The sequence below is a fragment of the Rhinatrema bivittatum genome, chromosome 10 (genome assembly GCF_901001135.1).
Source record: "Rhinatrema bivittatum chromosome 10, aRhiBiv1.1, whole genome shotgun sequence".
Taxonomy (NCBI): Eukaryota; Metazoa; Chordata; class Amphibia; order Gymnophiona; family Rhinatrematidae; genus Rhinatrema; species Rhinatrema bivittatum.
The window spans coordinates 73,247,462-73,263,137 of NC_042624.1; the positions used below are offsets into that span (position 1 = coordinate 73,247,462).

The window sequence follows — 15,676 nt, forward strand, 5'->3', positions numbered from 1 at the left end:
TTTGTGCTGCTGTTTTTATTTTATTTGCTAAAACTTTGAAACTCTAAAGCAGTCTTGCCAGGAGAAAAGAAAGAAAGGGATACTTTCCTACAAAAAGCAGAGCTAAGTCCAGGCAGGGAGTAGCCGAAAGAGAGAATGGTGAGGTCCAGGACAGAGGCAGGCAGGACTACCAGCTATCAGACCTTCCTCACTGCCACGACTCAAGCCACCAAAGGCCACCGATCCCCTGCTCATCCAGGAGGATAGTCCAAAATAGGATTTTCCCAATCCCGGAAGCATTTCATCCACTGAACCGCCAACTGCAGGCTCAACACTGCTACCACCTGCTGGAGACAGACACCTACTCAGATACTGCAGGTGGCAAACTTTGTTAAGTATCAAGTTACAGTAAAGTTTTTGTTCTCCATCTCCCTCTGCTGGCAGGGGAGAAAAATATAACTGTCTGGACTGATCTGGTGGATAAGGAAGATTAGAGCAAGCTCCAATTCCCAGTGGTTGATGAAGGTATCTGGCAAATTCAAATGACATTTTTTTGCTATAATCATCTCATTCTCCCATTTCACCCTCCCACCTTCATAAGAAAGCATTATCCTTCAAGCCACTAAAAGAATACTTTTCACAAAATGACTGATCTGAGACAGTTACCACAACTTGATAAACAAGACTGAGAAGCAAACAGAGCAGATGTTATAGGCTTACATCCATAGTCACAGTCTGTTTGCAAAACAATAAGCAAGCTGCACTTGGCATGGTAGTGATGAGGGATGAGAGCCATCGACTTGCCTTTCTACGCTGTTAAGATAGGATGAACCATCATGGCCTCCAACAGCATACAGTAGGTCATCAAGGACGCTGACTCCGACTCCACAACGCCTTTTACTCATGGAAGCCACCATCCGCCACTCGTTGGTCTGTGGGTCATAGCGCTCCACACTAGAAATGGCATCACCGCTACACCAGCCCCCCACTACAGAAATCAACAAAATAATGGTGTAAAAGCCATACTCATGTCTATCTTAGCAGGGAAAACATTTTCTCACTTCAGCATGACTTGCTAGCTGGAAGAACACTACTGGAAATATTAATTTGTTTTCCCTGCTGTTTAGGAAATGTCCAAGCTACAACCGTGCAGGGATACACTGCTGCATTTATTGCTTTTGGTGCATCATAGGACACTACAAGCATTTTTCTTGTTATGTCCATATCACCTTCCAGAAGTCCCTGGATAGCAGAACCAGTTAGTCAAAACTAGAAATCTGTGATGAGTTTATCCAGAGTGAATTAAATCTTGTTCAGGACACAGGCGAAATGTGTCTGGAGGGATTGCTCTAGGCTCCGGTAAATACTGGACCATAGCACAGAACACATGCACAATTCAATGCAATATTTCTGATATGTACTCAAGACTAAAACATAAAAGGGTGCTATGGGTTAGCAGTAGCCTATATTAAAGTTGCAGTGGGTCCAGCATGCTACAAGAAGGTGCACTCAGATAAGGACCTAAAATTCAAATATGAGGGAATGGTGTGCGCTACAAGTCCAGACCTGGGGTCATGTGCTTTCCAGAGCTTGGCAAAGGTTTGGCAGTGCAATAGCATATGTGCTGTAGATCATGAGTGGGACATACTAGAGGTGGCTTCTCCACAGACAGAAGATGTGCAATAGGTTAAAGGTGGGAAGTTAGCAGAGCTACTCAAAGGAGATGGGTAGAAAAGGCCACACACCACAATCCAGACGCCAACCAGTTCCAACAATCTGGATACATGAATACAATAAATCCTTAATTATAAATTACAAACAATGACAGTGTTGTAAAAAAACCCAAAAAAAACTAAATAATGCTGTGGAATAGTAGTATCTGATATAATTATTTTTAACTACTTTAATCTACAGTAATTTGAATGTAAAAAACCCCCCTAGTTGAGCTATGATCTGGAAATCACTTTTACCGTACCTGTAAAAACATAGCCATAGGGTTTTCCTGCACAGTGATTTATTGGCAGAGTATTATAGTTGTGTAGAGCTGTTATAAACTGGTAAACCATAAAAAAGTAAAACATTTAAAGGATCATTATCAGTCTGCTGAAAGAAAAGATTTCATTTTTAGAACAAGTGATGTTTATTGTGATTACAGTCTGTACTGTGATTTTTTTTTATTATCTAATACGGCTGCTTGAATGGTGTAAATGCCATTTCTCATCACCCTACAAGCAGAGCTGATGTACCTGCAAACAGCACTTCCCCACAGCGGATAGGTTTTCGTGGTCGGGTTCTTGGCCCTTGCATAAGGGGACGTTCCTGGGGCAGAAGGAGGTAGTTTTTTGCTTCATCCACCAGGTCTCTGTGTGAAAGGTTAAAAGATTTCTTATACTTTGTACAAATGCTAGCATTTGTCATACAAAGGTTTCATTTTTTTCAAAAAAATCCATCAACTAATGTAAACCATAGCAGGAATCAAGGTGTCAGGCAGAAAGCAGGGTTGCTTACCTGTAACAGGTGTTCTCCTAGGACAGCAGGATGTTAATCCTCATATGAGTGACATCAGATGCAGCATGGCACAAAAAAAAAAAAAACTCGTCAAAGTTTCTAGAACTTTGACTAGGTATACTGAGCATGCCCTATACCATGTGTCCATGCGAGGTCCCTCTTCAGTCTCGTAACATAGAATTACGATAAAAATAGAATAAAAAATAGGAGAAACCCAACTCCGTGGGGTAGCGGGTAAGTTTCATGAGGCCTAACATTCTGCTGTCCTAGGAGAACACCTATTACAGGTAAGCAACTTTGCTTTCTCCTGGGTGAATCCCTAGCTACAGGCTGCTCCCTAACACAAATGGGGACAAACCTATACCAACCAGGTGCCAATGGGTATAACAACCACAGTGCTGTTGGTACCAGAGAAGGGGAGACAGCACTGAACCCAAACGACCCTAGGCAGGGAGAGTTTGATTCTACACCTCAGAGATTCTGGAGAACAGACTGGCCGAACCTACTGTCACATCGGCCATCCCTATCCAGACAACAGTGCGATGCAAATGTGTGGAGAGAACTACATATCATAGCCTTGCAGATCTCAAGGGAACTGCCCACAAGAGGGCCACAGACACTGCCATGGCTCAGGTAGAAGGTTAAGGCTCTCTTGCAAGCCAAACTGTGCAGTGCTAGTTCGCCTTGGTGCGAATGGGGCCTGGGAAAGAATGTTGGCAGGACGATTGACTGGTTAACATGGAAATCAGTCACCACCTTAGGCAGGAATTTAGGGTATGTACGCAGGACCACCCTGTCATCATAAGTATAAGCTGAATAAGTCTCTAAGGCCTGGAGCTCGCTGATCCTGCATGATGAAGTGACCACCACCAAAAAATATGACCTTCCAAGTCAGGAACTTCAGGTCACAGGTGCGCAGCGGCTCAAAAGGAGCTTTCATCAGCTGAGCTAGCACCACGTTGAGGTCCCAAGATACAGCTGGAGGCCTTAGGGGGAAGTTTCAACTGAAGAAGGCCCCACATGAAGTATACAACTATAGGTTATTCAGAGATCGGCATACCATCTACACTTTGATGGTATGTGCCAATTGCACTTAGGTGGACTTTAATGAAGTTGGTTTTCAGGCCAGCCTCCGAAAGGGGCAGAAGGTCATCTAGCAGTTTGATGTGGGGCAGGAGAATGGCTCTAGGGCCTTCTGCTCATGCCACATGGAAAATCTCCTCCACTACAGTCTGGGAGGAGGAATAACCTAGTGGTTAGAGCAGTGGACTATGAACCAGGAGACCAGGGTTCGAGTCCTGCTGTTGGTCCTTGTGACCTTGGGCAAGTCACTTTACCCCCCCATTGCCTCAGGTACAAAAACTTAGATTGTAAGCCCTCTGAATGTAAACCAGTGTGATCTCTCAATTGAGATCGAATGTCGGCATATAATAATAAATAAATAAAAATACAGTCTGTAGGACTTTCTAGTGGAAGGCTTTCTAGAAGTTATCAGGACCTGAGACACATCTTGGGAAAGATCAAGTGGCTGCAGAATCACTCTTTCAACATACAGGCTGTGAGCGACAAGGCTTGGAGGTTGGGATGCCGAAGCCTGCCCTGATCCTGCGTGATGAGATCTGGGAAGTCCACAGACTGATTGATCTCCGGAAGGACAACTTCCAAAGGAGTGGAAACCAGACCTGTCTCGGTTAATGAGGTGCTATGTGGATCATAGTCCCTCGGTCCTCTTGAACTTCAGGAGAATCTTTGTTACTAGAGGAATCAGAGGATACTCCACTTGCCACAATGGCAAGAAAAGGCAGCAGAAGCTGGTTCGCAGTCTGACCTATATAGGGAGCAGAATTGAGTTATCTTCCTGTTGCAGGGGAATGCGAACAAGTCCATGTCTGGACTTTCCCAGAGATGGAAGATCTGATTCGCCATCCCCTGGGTCCAGCGACCACTCGTGGGGTCTGACGGCTCGACTCAGTCTGTCTGCTATCAAGTTCTCCATTCCGGTCAGATATAAGGCCTGGAGCACAATCCTGTGGGACAGAGCCCAGGTCTGGACCGCTTCCTGACACAAGAGGTACGACTTGTGCCGCCCTGTGTGTTGACATATCACATTGCTACTTGGTTGTCTGTTTGGATCAGGGCAATCTTGTTGGAAAGCCGATCCCTGAAAGCCTATAAAGTGTACCTGATTGCACAGAGCTCCAGGGAGTTGATTTGACATTGTGCTTCCTAGGCAGACCATAGACCCTGGGTGCAAGGCCCCTCTATTTGAGCACCCCACCCTAGGGTGGATGCATCTATGCTAAGGACAATTTGAGTAGCAGGAGTTTGGAAAGATATCCCCTGCTCCCAATTAGAGAGAAACCACCACCAGGACAATGAGTCCCGGAGAGACGGGGTGATGCAGATGTGAGTCTGAAGATCCTGGGCAGCCTGGTGCCACTGTGACCTTAAGGTCCACTGGACTCTGTGCATGTGTAAAATGTGCCAAGGGAGTAACATGGATGATTGCGGCCATGTGGCCCAACAGCCTCACCTGTGCCAAGCTGACACCTGCTGCCTTTGTTGGATCCCGCCGCTATGGATACCCAAGTGACCGCCCTGGAGCACGGCAGGAAGGCTTCTTCCTGAGCCATGTCTAACAGGGCTCCTATGAAATCCAATTGAGGCAATGGGCTAAAATGGGACTTTAGGTAGTTGATGATGAACCCTAGTGACTCCAACACCTGGATGGTCAAGCGCAAGGACCCATCTACCCCGCCTGAGAGGTGCTCTTGACCAGCCAACGTCCAAGTAAGGGAAAACATGCACTCCCAGCCTGCGGAGGAGCACCCCCACCATGGCCAATCACTTTGTAAAGATACACAGGGCCGATGCTAGCCTGAATGGCAACACTCTGTACTGAAGTTTTTTTCCTACCACAAATCTGATATACTTCCTGTGACATGGAAAGATCTCGATGTGAGTATGTGTGTCCTTTAAATCAAGGGACACCCAATAGATTCAAATCGGTACCCTTGGCAGATGATGGACAGAACCCACTGATCAGAGGTTATACTGGGCCACCGATTTGCAAAGAACTGTAAGCCTGCCTCCAACTGAAGAGTCCAGTGTCTCGGTTTCGGACTGATGCTCCCTACAATCCAATCAAAACCCCATCCTGGGATTTGTCTGGGGTGCAGGCTAGGGCTTGGGAGTTTGCTGTTGCCTGGGATAGCCTCAGGAGATCACCCTCTGGAACAGGAACAACGGGCCAGAGGATAGTACTTCTGATGATAGAAAGGCCTCTTCTGACCCTGCCTCACAGACCTCCTGGTTGAGGAGGGCAGGTCTGAAGTGCTAGCGGAGAGATACTGGAGGGTCTCATCCCCTTATCCCCAAAGAGATTCTCTCCTGTGCACAGCAAGTAGAGTCTTTCCTGTGCCTCTGGTTGGAGATTTGAGTCCCACAGCCATGCCCATTCTGTGGGTGCCAATTCCCACTGCAGAGACTCTCATTGCTGTCTCGAAAATATTGTAGGTGGAGTACACTTCATGTTTTCCCACATTCCAAGCCCTGACGCACCAGTGACAAGAAGGCGTCTTGCTGCTGAGGCAGCAACTCATCCACCTTCTGCACTTGCTTCCAGAGGTTGCAAGAGTATTGGCTCATGTAGAGCTGGTAGGAGGCAATGCGAACAATGAGCACTGTCCCCTGAAATACCTTCCTCCCAAGGAGCGCCCACCACTCTGTGATCCTTCCCCGGGGGCACAGAGGCATAAGACAGAGAGCACTTGGCCCTCGAGAGTGGATTAGACCACCGATTAATGTGCCAGCTGACGCTTTTCGAATCCGATAGCCTGTTGGATGAGGTAAACCCTGTCTGCCTTCCTGTTTACAAGAAATACTGTGAGGGGGTGCTACCAAATCCTCAACAGCAACTCCTTAAAGTTCTTGTGTAATGGGACCACCATGATCTCTTTAGAAGCCTCCACGAACTGGAGGATTTCCAGCATCTTATACCTGGCGGCGTTCCCCATCATCAAGTGAAATGGGACGGCTTCTACCATCGCTCTTACAAAACCTGCAAAGGTTAGGTCCTCAGGCAGAGACGACCTTCATTCCTCTGGAGGAGACTGTTCTGAGGGGAGACCCTCAGAGTCCTCTGAGGAGAATTCTGCAGTGTCATCCTCCCAGGGGTCATATGGGGCCTCATCTTCACTATAATCTAGAGGGGATGAGGCCCTAGGTACTCAGCTTTCGTCCAGAGGCCTAGGTACTGGTGGCACCGTGCTGGCCCTGGCAAAGCTTGATGGGGGATTGCAGGCCTCTGTCACCACCAGCCTCGATGGAGCTTCCTCCTCAGAGGACTGGCAACAAGCACCGCAATGGTCAGGGGAAACATCGATGCCCCACCGGACATAACATGGCCTCCCAGGAACAGATGTCAGCTGGGCTGGTAACACACTGATGAGCACGTTGAGCTGTTCCAGCAGTGAAAGCACAGGCATAGATACTGTCTGTGCGGCCGGCTTGATGCCTCGCAGGGCCCAATCAAGCGCCAGCTGGACTCTCCGCTCCAACTCCTCCTCAAAAATTGTTGATGCCAAAACGGACTGGGAGGCAGGAGAAGTGGCCAGATCTTACTCTGATCCCAGAGGTGGATCGGTGACTGACACCGGGACCGGTGGAGACTGTTGTGGATACCCGGCATCAATGGAGAATGGGCACGACTCATTGCAGGGTCGCTTCAGGGGCATCACAGCAAGCGCCGGTGCCTTCACAAGACCGACACCATGCATTGAAGGTGACCAGTGCCAATGCTTCATCGGCTTCCCTCGGTGCTCAGCTCAGTCTTTCCCTGGTGCAGAGGTCCTCAACCTGGAAGAGACCAAAAGGTCCCTGGCAATGACAGTGTCCACAAGCCCACCGATGTCAATGGCTCAGTATCCACTGGTGTGGCTCCAAAGTCTTTCGGAGTCAATGCCACCAGTGCAGTCGTCAGATGGCTCAGACTTTCTCGCCTCAAAGAGCTTCTCCATCTTGTCGAAGCGAGCAGGAAGTCTCTTCGGGGTCATCTGGTCACACATGCGATGCCCCCCAGGCAGAGGGGACACACATCGTGTGGATCCATAATGGACATGGTCCTTGAGCACTGAGTGCACTGACGGAAACCCAACGAGGCCATGACAAAGCGAACTGAAGGGGTGAAAATGAGGAGTGGTGATGGTGGGCAACTGACACCAGTGGGCACCAAGGCACTGCTGCCCCGGGGAGGGGGGGGGAATGGAAGAGAAATAAAACTTACTGAATTGCCGAAAACCCTGGCTGGAAGATTAAGGGGAACTGGAGAGGGACCCGCCCTGAAAAAGACACAAAGAACGACCGGGGGTGTGGAAATGGTGAAAGTTTTACAAGGCAATTTTGAAGCAAAAAGCCATAAGCTCAGAAAAACCACGAGGCGAAAGCTCCGCAGAAAAAAACAAAACAAAAACAAAACACAACTGAAGAGGGATCCCATGTGGACATGTGGTATAGGGCATGCGGAGCATGCTCAGTGTACCTAGTCAAAGTTCTAGAAACTTTGACATAAGTTTTCCATGCCGGGCTCCATCCAATGTCACCCATGTGTGGACTACGATCCGATCCTGCTTGTCCTAGGAGAAAATTGCATTCTGGGACACTTTAGAAGAGCAAAAAGGGATTTCTTGACTAGGCATCAGGGTGCTAAAATCAAACTATACAGGTGACAAATTATCTTCCAATTTTGACCTAGAAACATTAATTAAAACCATTTCTAGCCTGCTTATAGTGAACCAGCAGTATTAAGTGAGTTATAATAGATACATTTTATAACACATCCACCTTAATATACATTTTCATAATTTATTTATTTTTATATACAAACTTTCAAAAATCACATCGGTTTACAGATAATAAAAAATAAATAGCAAGTATAAAATATAACTAAAAATAAAATTAAAAGCAAAACAATAAAATGGCTAATATGATAAAGGATATAATCAATGTCAATATCATTAAATAAAATAAAATGTTAAAATATTATAAAATACATAAAATTCAATAAAAAACAAATGAACAGAATTATATAATCGAGATTACTGACAGGGCATATTATTGGATAGTTAGGTAAAGGCTTGTTGGAATAGCCATGTCTTGATACCCTTTTTAAATTTTTTCCCTGTTCATTGTTTTCACCCAGGTTATCCAAGTTATTTCTACCCTGTTCATTGTAAAACAAGACTCTGTCTCTATTAATTTCGCTAGTTGTAATGTAAACCGAAGTGATAATTAATCTTGTTAATTGAACCTCGGTATATAAAAGTTATAAATAAATAAATAAGTATCTTGGCATTGGGTTCTAGTCTGAGAGATACACTTATTTATATTGTATGTTGGGGAAAATGGTGAAATTACATACCTGATAATTTTGTTTTCCTTACTGTAGACAGATGGATTCAGGACCAATGAGTTACATGCTCCCCTGCTAGCAGATGGAGACAGAGTCAGGTTTCAAAGTTGACGTCACCTTAGATATGCCCCTGCAGTGATTTCAGCCATTCAGTATTCTCTTCAAAAGCCATTGTGGACATACTATTGAAAAACCTGAATAAAATTTGGATACAACTTAATAACATGATTAGAAACTTGATTTAAAAACTGGTGACCATAAGCGCTGAATTCCCAACAATATTATAGGTGCCCTGACCTAGGGCTAGAGTGACGGCTTTCCCATAACCTCTTGGAATAGAGGTTCACCTCATAGGCGACTCCTTGATACTGCTCATGGGCAGCCGTGGGTGGGATGCTGAGTCCATCTGTCTCACTAAGGAAAATGAAATTATCAGGAAAGTAATTTCTCCATTTCCTAGTGTGTAGCCAGATGGACTCAAGACCAATGGGATGTATAAAAGCTACTCCCAAATGGGGTAGGAGGCTGCCCGTGGTCCGGTTAGCACCAGCTTCACAAAGGCTGCATCCTCTCGGGCCTGGATGTCCAGGCGATAGAACTTGGAGAAGGTGAGTAAGGAGGACCATGTCGCTGTGCGAAAGATATCAAAGGGAGACGGTAGCTTAGCTTCTGCCCAGGATACTGCCTGGGCCCTAGTGGAATGAGCTTCCTTGATCCAGCGAGCTATGGTAGCTTGCAAAGCCGCTTCGCCTTGTTTCCTTTCCACCATAAAGAACAAGCAAGCAGTCCATCTTGTGTCTTCTGAACGTTCCAGATACCGTACTAAAAGCCTACTGACATTTAAGTGGCGCAGGAGGCAGTAGTCTTCTGTGTTCTTGTGTCTATGTAGGGATGGTAAGAAAATGTATTGGTTCAGGTGAAACTCAGAGACTACCTTTAGCAAGAAGGAAGAAACAGTGCGAAGGTGTAACGTTCTAGAGTAAATCAGAGGAACGACTCCAGACATGACAGCGCCTGTAGTTCAGAGATGAGACGAGCCGAGCATATTGCCACCAAGAATACAATCTTCAGCATTAACAGACGTAGAGACAGGGCTTGCAGCGGCCGAAAAAAAGGCCCTGCTAAGAAGTTCAATACTAGATTGAGGTTCCATAGGGAGACTGGCCACTAAGCGTGGTTGGAGATGTTTAACTCCTTTTAAGAAACAGGCCAAGTCCGAATGCGTCGACAGGTGGGCTCCTTTTACCTCACCCCTGAAACAGGAGCGAGCCACACCTGGACCTTCAAGGAGTTGAGAACAACCCTTTTAGGTCATCCTGTAAAAATTCAAGAATCATGGGGGATCTTGGTCATCCGAGGGGGCATCCTGCGTACCTCACGCCAGGCCTCAAATATTCTCCAGATCCGCACGTACACCAAAGACATTGAGAACTTCCGCGCGCGGAGCAAGATGGCGATTACTGCCGCCGAATATTCACGCTTAGTCAGGCAAGCCCTCTCAAGGGTCAGACCGTAAGACAAAACAGAGTTGGGTCCTTGGGAAGGATTGGACCTTGTTGGAGGTCTTTGTACAAGGGAAGGCATGGGGGGGGGGGGGGGGTCTCCACCAGAAGCCTCCACATGTCTGCATACCACAGGCGTCTGGGCCAACCCAGGGCCACCAGAAGGGCTAATCCTCCATGGCATTCGATCTTGCGAATGACCTTGCCCAGCAGAGGCCACGGAGGGAAGGCGTACAAGTCCTCCTCTGGCCAGGTCTGGAAAAAGGCGTCGATCCCTTGGGATTGCTGATCTCTTCTGTGACTGACGAATCAGGCCCTTCACGTTGTGAGATGTGGCCAGTAGGTCGATGGATGGGAGGCCCCAGCGAGCTGGAAGACTCTGGTTGACAACGCCCACTCCCCTGGATCCAGACTCTCCCTGCTAAGAAAGTCTGCTCTGACATTGTCTTTTCCCGCAACGTGGGAGGCAGAGATCCTTGTAGATTTAACTGCCTATTCCACAAGGGGGTCTATTTCCAGAGACACTTGGAGGCTTTTGGTTCCTCCCCCGTGATGGCTACCGTTGTTGCGTTGTCAGATATCAAGCTGACTGCCTGTCCCTGGAGCCTGTGGCTGAATTGCAGACACTCTAATCTGAGAGCTTGGGCTTCCAGGCAGTTTATGTTCCAGTGCGCCTCTTCCTTGGTCCATCACCACCATCCTTGAGGGAGGGAGGAACACTCTGTCCTGCTTGGTGTCTAACTGGACTCCCAGGTACTCTAAAGGACTGGGAGGGCTTGATGCTCTGGGGGCAGTTGCCAGGCCGAAGGGCAACACCTAGAACTGATGACGGCCCAGTACTGCAAAGAGCAGCAAACGCTGGTGTTCTTGACAGTTTGGGATTTGAAGGTAGGCCTCTGACTGGTCCAGGGAGGTTAAGAACTCTCCCGGGTGTACGGCTATTATGACGGAGCAAAGAGTTTCCATGGCGAAGTGAATTATCCACGGATGACGAATGATGCTCTTGTAGTCCAGGATGGGGCGAAATGAACCGTCTTGGGTACGATGAAATAGATGGAATATCACTCCATATTTTCCTGGGGTGTAGGTACCAGGGTTATAGCCCTCAAAACTGAGGAGCCTTAACATGGATTCCACTGCCAGTTTTTTGTGCTGGGAGTGGCAAGGTGACATGAACACGTCCTGAGGGATGCTGCGAAATTCCAGAGCATATCCTTATCGTATGATATCCAGTACCCATTTGTCTGATGTGATTTTGACCCACCGCTGATAGAAGGGGGATAGTCTCCCCCCTATTTCCTTGTCCCGTGGATGGGTTGGCCAAATTTCATTGGGAAGTTTGGGTCGAACCTGCACCCGAACCAGTTCCTCTTTTTGGTTGTCGGCTCCGAAAGGACCGAGACGTCTGAAATGACTAGTTTCTGTAGGGCCTGAAGCGCTGGGAGTCCCTGGCCCGACCCCCTCATGGATGAGGGGGGACTGTGACCTCTTTTTCTTATCTTCCGGTAGCCACAGCACTGGAGATTCACCCCACTTATTGGCCAACGCTTCCAATTCACTTCCAAATAGGAGGAATCCCTTAAAGGGCATTTTTGTGAGGTTTGCCTTAGAGGTCATGTCCGCTGACCAATTTCACAACTATAGCTGTCTTCTGGCCACCACCACCGAGGCTACTCTTCTGGCTGAGATACACACTAAGTCAGAACTTGAATCTGCTAGGAAGGCTGCGGCAGACTCCATCGCCTCTCTGGAATGGGCCCCTGAGCTATCTGCCTCTCTCAAGAGAGGCAGACACGAGCGAGCCACCAGGACACGGTGTGATCTACAGTATCACTGCTGTCACGTCAAAGGCTTGCTGCTTAAGGATGGACTCCAGCCGCATATCGCGCACGCCCTTCAAGGCCGCTCCTTCCTCTACTAGGATAGTTGTTTGGTTCGAAATGGCACAGGCCATGGCATCCACTTTCGGGAAATGCAAGAGTTCTTTGGCCGCCGGGTCCAGAGGGTACAAGGCCTCCAATGCCCAGCCTCCTTTAAAGCTGGCTTCCGGGGCATCCCATTCCAGGTCAATTAACGCCTGAATGGCTTCCAGCATTGGGAAATAGCAAGAGGCTTTCCGTAGAGACACCAGGATGGGGTTCTTCTTTGGCTCTGACATAGGGTCTGTGCTGGGAATTCTGAGTCTTCAGGGTCTGGGAGACCAGGACCAGCAATTCATCTCTGTGGAAAAACCGTAACATGGTCCAGTATGGTTCCAAGCCTGGAGAGATTTCTCCGTCCTCTAATGAGCCTGCATCCCCTTCGTCGCCAATGGTGTCTGGCTCCCTGTCAGGGATACCCTTGGTGAGGCAAGGCATGTCCTGAGGAATGCCAATAGGGCTGGGAGGACAAGGCCTTCCCAGCTGGGGCTCAGTCCGAGCAGGGGCAGCAGCTGACTGCATCTGAACAAAGGCTTGAAAGGCCCTGAAAGAATTCCACCCAAGAGGTCACTGGGTCCATGCCTAAGCCAGGAGGGAACTGGGGTAGGTGCCGCTGAACTGCCCTCTCCCGCAGAGGATGCAGTCCTGGGATTGTTCAAATCCGGGGTACTACCAGATAAGGTCATGGCTGACTCATCCTCCGATTGGGAGAGGCTGGGCTTGGAGAAGTTCTGAGAGTCCAGCCCTCCCTGGACCTCCTCACAGTGCTAACATAGGAAGGATTCAAGGTCAGACTGTGCAGCCCTAATATGGCAGGCAGCACAAAGAGTGTTGCTTGTGCTTCTTTGCTGCCGGAGCCATAGTTCAGCGCCGCTTGTGTGTTCAGCCGGTTAGCGCTTGAACTTGGGCGCGCACAAATCCGCCCCAATGTGCGTAAGTATAAAAGTGTCCAGTTGTGAGCGAATGTATGCGTCTACTCATATGCATAGGCATGCGCACAATTATGCACACAGGTGAGCGTGTACCTATGCGTGCAGTATGGCCAGCCCACACTGCGTGTACTGATGGTCTATAACCGCATAAGATGGTGCCACCGCGGCCTGCCACATGGAATGCCTCACCGAGCCTTAAGCAGGGCTTAGTCCATCGGAGGGCCACTCAATCCACTCGAAAACCCCCTTCCCTTGCCACAATGGTATCGGGAACGCAGTCAGTACAGCACGCAGAGCAAGAGACTGAAGGAAAGAAAGACTTACCGGAGCCCTTCCACACCTCTGAATCTGAGGAGTTCTTTTACTTACCTGGACTTGGCGCTTACTGGCTGAGAATGGAGATGGTCTCTGGTTGTGGGGAAGAGGGCATAGGCCGTCACCGCCGCGCTCGGCTTCTTGCACCTGCTGCCTTTCAGCTGCTTCAGCAGTAAAGGCCACGCCGGGAACCGGCTACCGGACCAAGGAACACCTCTGAGGGATCTCGAAAATCACCTCAGGAATTCTCAACTGGGGAGTGACCATTAGGTATCACTGCAGGAGAGCGGGGCTCAATCTTTCTCCAATTTAAAGGTAAAATTTCCTCTTCTAAAGAATGCAGAGTTCCCAATAGGGAAGGCACAATCCACATCTGCTAGGAGACAGAGATACTGGATAGCTGAGGTATATCTAAGGTGACATGAGTTTTGAAACCTTACTCCATCTCCATTTGCTAGCAGGGGAGCACATAACCTACTGGCTTTGAGTCCATCTGGCTAAATGCTAGGAAAGCCAGCATTTACTTTTCTGTGTAGAACCTGAACATTTGGAAAAATAAGAGCACAAAATCCCCATTAGCTTCTTACATGCAGCACAAGACACTATCCAGACCGAAGCACCATTCACTACAGGGATCAGCTGGAACCAAAATAACCCAGAACAAGGTACCATCTAAGATGCAAAGATGGGCAAAACCATAGCAATACAATGCCACACAAACATGACACATTCACTGCTAAGTATGGAAAACTTAGAGGAATCTGTACTTACAATTGGGCCGATACAGAAAGAAACGAGGGAAAGCGAGCACGCCGTGTTGAGCATCCGCTCTCGCCATGGGTTAGGAAATCGGACACCGGTAAAATTGAGCATCCATTTTGCTAACTGCTGACCAATGGGCAGATTTTTATTTTTTTAACTTTTTTTTTTTTTTTTTGTTTCCTCAGACTTAATATCGCTAGGATATTAAGTCTGAGGGTGTACAGAAAAGCATTATTTTCTACTTTTCTCACATTTAACTTTCAGAATCCCGGGGACTAATAGCCTCATTAACATGCATTTGTATGTTATGAGTGCTATTGTTTTCAGGGGGGGGGGGGGCACATTTTCAATGCAGTAAACTGTATAACAGATAATAGACTCAAACCCGCGGCCAATCGCATGCTAAACGGTGCGCTCGGCCAAGCACACCATACTGTATCGTCCTGAGTATTGGGTGCTGACAAGGGGCTCGTCTGTCCATCCATTCTTCTCAGATCTCCTCTGAATACTGCTCTCTAGAGAATGTATTTATCTATCTACTCTGCCATCTCCTGCAAGTAGTTACACATAGTACTGAAGCAGTGATGCCCAAAACTCCAATTTATGAAGAATTTCAAAAGCTAAAATAAAAAGCTTAAAAAAAAAAAAGACTGTATGCTCCAAGCCACTTGTCACCCTGAATGTACAGTAGTAATGAATTCCCACTGTTCCCTCCCCCTCCCCCCAGCCAACTTTAATGGTTACCCATATTGAACAAAGAACTGTTAAACCTGTGTGTAACAGCACTGTCTTACAGTGGAAGAATAACATTTTCATTTTCTATCCCCCTCCCCCCCAAGACATTTTCTCTCCTTCCATTTCCTTGAATGTCAAGCCAGATAAAGATTCACAAGCAAATGATTTTCACAGAGATGTCACCTCGGATGCTGATCTCAAGTGCCAACATATGCTGTCAAGATTTTCAGAGCCACTGGAACACATACCTACATTCTTCATCGCTTTTAATAAGTGGATCAGAGCCCACTGTTCCCACCAGAAACTTGGGACTGAGCAGCGGCAGACGAACATGCTGAAGCACCTATGGTATAAAGGTGTTAATTTCACATTTATATCTTAAGATTATTTACCTTAAACACTACATGTAATTTTTTCTTTCAACTAGAGGCGGGGAGGGGGGGGCACAGATTCTAACTGTTTTTGTAATCAGATCCCTCTTAAAATGTGTGTGTGTGAATCACATTTAAGATTCACAAAAAGCTATCTGAAGACGTTTAGGTTCACTTTATTTTTTTTTCTTAAAAAAAAAAAAGCCATCTTTTTTAGAAAGCCTGAACTGGGAACAAACAAAAC

The 15,676-nt window shown here is 47.4% G+C and overlaps 1 protein-coding gene across 8 annotated transcripts in view; it reads right to left on the reverse strand.

Moving 5' to 3' along the window:
• The window catches only part of KLHL20 (kelch like family member 20), a 139,721-nt gene that overhangs the window by 78,137 nt on the left and 45,908 nt on the right, over nt 1-15,676 (reverse strand). For all 8 annotated transcript variants that reach the window (XR_003859083.1, XR_003859082.1, XM_029618963.1 and 5 more), the window contains 3 exons: nt 15,310-15,404; nt 2,226-2,341; nt 784-967 (listed from right to left, as the gene is read on the reverse strand). Coding sequence is in view for 6 of the 8 variants with exons in the window: in XM_029618963.1 (XP_029474823.1) it covers nt 784-967; nt 2,226-2,341; nt 15,310-15,404 (395 nt within the window). In the remaining 2 variants the exon portion in view is untranslated. The remainder of the gene's footprint in view (nt 1-783; nt 968-2,225; nt 2,342-15,309; nt 15,405-15,676) is intronic.